At 57.2% G+C, this 2,819-nt stretch overlaps 1 protein-coding gene across 1 annotated transcript; it reads right to left on the bottom strand.

The window, feature by feature from the left end:
• Positions 1-491: 491 nt before the first annotated feature.
• LOC127765921 (glycine-rich cell wall structural protein-like) lies at positions 492-2,412 on the bottom strand. The gene is made up of 2 exons (XM_052290897.1): positions 1,328-2,412; positions 492-1,207 (listed from the first exon to the last, which is right to left on the bottom strand). Exons 1-2 carry the CDS (start codon positions 2,328-2,330, stop codon positions 708-710), a joined length of 1,503 nt encoding a protein of 500 aa, XP_052146857.1. The 5' UTR covers positions 2,331-2,412; the 3' UTR covers positions 492-707.
• Between the last annotated feature and the right edge of the window lie 407 nt (positions 2,413-2,819).

Raw genomic sequence — 2,819 nt, 5'->3', positions numbered from 1 at the left:
AACAATGAATATAACGTGTCATTCATGGTTAAATTTGTTGTTTTATTTGTTTCAAATCGTATAAGTCGAATTTTAGATCTATCTTGACATTTTTATAAAAAAATAATGATTTTTTAAACACCAAGCATAAAATAAGGGATGTCCTATCGAGGAATAAAAATCCACTTTCACTCCAATGGGTCCTTCTAGGACGTTAGAAGGCTGAAATTTAACTATTTGTCACCCTCGTAAACTTCAACTCCCCATTTACATTCTTGCGCTTATCTTTACAAATTTACTATACGAGAGATGTTTTCTTAACTACTCCCTCCGTCCAAAAAAAATTGAACCTAGGAGAGGATTCGTTGTCCTATATGGCGTGTCAGCGAGGACTAACAAATGTTCCATTTATATATACCTGAGCTCTCCAGTTCATAAATATACATAGCTACCTTTGTAATTTAATTTATTTTGATATATAGGGAATGGGAAAGAACAAACTAGTGCAAATGTACAGTAGAATTTACTAGTTTATTCCCATACCAACAAGATGAATAAGTAAATCATAAAGACAAACTAACAAGATCGTTAAAACTTAAATAAAGTACAAGATCAGCTATTACTTATTAGCCAATCATATAGTATATCTGTATATATATGTATGTATAACCATCTATACGCATCATACAACCGAGTACGTATGCATGTCAAAGTGCATGCATTACTTCTCACAGCTTCCCGCCAACGCCACCTCCGCCACCGAAACCTCCACCACCTCCGCCTCCGGCACCTAGCCCTCCACCACCACCCGCACCGGCGCCCCCGCCGAAACCCGCACCAGCACCACCTCCGGCTCCACCACCAGCACCAAACCCACCACCGAAACCACTACCGCTGCCGCCACCGAGCCCCCCGCCGAAGCCACCACCTTTGCCGCCCCCAAAGCCACCGCCTGCTCCTACACCACCACCAAGGCCGCCTCCGGTGCCACCACCAAGTCCGCCACCTCCTCCAGCACCACCGCCGAGTCCGCCACCTCCACCTGCACCAGCACCGGCACCACCACCAAACCCACCACCCGCTCCTACACCACCTCCAGCACCACCACCTAGTCCGCCACCTCCTCCGGCGCCACCACCAAGTCCGCCACCTCCATCAGCACCGGCACCGCCTCCAAACCCACCACCGGCTCCTGCACCACCACCAAGGCCGCCTCCGGCACCACCGCCTAGTCCACCACCTCCTCCAGCACCACCACCGAGTCCACCACCTCCACCGGCACCAGCACCACCACCTAGCCCTCCCCCTGCTCCTGCACCACCACCAAGACCGCCTCCGGCACCACCACCTAGTCCGCCACCTCCTTCGGCGCCACCACCGAGTCCACCACCTCCACCGGCACCAGCACCGCCACCTAGCCCTCCCCCTGCTCCTGCACCACCACCAAGACCGCCTCCGGCACCACCACCTAGTCCACCACCTCCTCCGGTGCCACCACCTAGTCCACCACCTCCACCGGCACCAGCACCACCACCGAGTCCTCCCCCTGCACCACCGCCAAGCCCGCCGCCTCCACCAGCACCCCCACCAAGGCCGCCTCCTGCACCACCACCAAGTCCACCGCCTCCGCCAGCACCACCACCAAGCCCACCTCCGGCACCACCACCACCACCGGCTCCACCGCCAAGTCCTCCTCCAGCACCACCACCAAGTCCGCCACCTCCACCTACACCACCACCAAGTCCACCGCCTCCGCCAGCACCACCACCAAGCCCACCTCTGGCACCACCACCGAGGCCTCCTCCAACACCACCACCACCACCGGCTCCACCGCCAAGTCCTCCTCCAGCACCACCACCAAGTCCGCCACCTCCACCTGCACCACCACCGAGGCCACCACCAGCTCCGCCACCTAGCCCACCACCACTACCAAGCCCTCCACCTCCACCGGCTCCACCACCAAGACCGCCGCCTCCGCCAAGACCACCGCCCTTCCCACCACCGAACCCACCGCCAAGGCCACCACCATGACCAAGCCCTCCACCGAAACCACCACCTGCGCCACCTCCGCCGCCAAGACCACCGCCTCCGCCTAGGCCGCCACCTTTACCCCCTCCAAACCCACCGCCAAGACCTCCGCCATGACCAAGCCCTCCACCGAAACCACCACCTGCACCACCACCTCCTCCAAGACCACCACCACCACCAAAGCCACCACCACCACCGAAGCCTCCTCCGCCACCCAACGTCTCCTTCTCAAGGAGCCGTGCCTCAGTGGACGCCACCAGAACAAGCACCGCGGCCAATGCCGCGAGCGCAAAGGCCCTCACACGTCTCCCCGTCCTCCCCATGAAGCTCGTAGCTAGCTAGCTATCACTGGACTAATGAGTGTTGAGCTGCTGCTCCGATCCGATGATTGAAGCGAAGACCGTTCGCGTGCTTATATAGCTAGCTCTAGCAGGGGATGGTACGTTGATACAAGCTGGATCAAGTATTCAAGTGGCCGAGTGGACAACGCCACAACGGAGTGAGTGTGTATCCTGTGTGCGTGGAGTTAATGCAAGTAGTTGGGGAAAGGATGACCAAAGTCCAGAGTTTTGTACAGTAGGGCTTGGACCTCTCATCAGCTTCGACAGACCAAACACTAAAGCCAGCAAGGACGAGGGACGAGGGTTTATGGTCGATTTTTGGGTTTTGGGGTGCGTGTGGACGTGTGGTTCGGGTCGATCGGAGAAGGGGGCGGCGCGGCGCGCCGGTGCATTTATGTTCACGCGTAGGCGTCCGTCGCCGAACCAACTTTTGCTCTGCTCTCGTCCGGGCGCCGGGCATGCAGATGCACG

This window comes from Oryza glaberrima, chromosome 3 (genome assembly GCF_000147395.1).
Source record: "Oryza glaberrima chromosome 3, OglaRS2, whole genome shotgun sequence".
In the NCBI taxonomy this organism is placed as follows: domain Eukaryota; kingdom Viridiplantae; phylum Streptophyta; class Magnoliopsida; order Poales; family Poaceae; genus Oryza; species Oryza glaberrima.
Note: the sequence above shows the minus strand (reverse complement) of the source record. Positions and strands in the feature narration are given on the sequence as shown.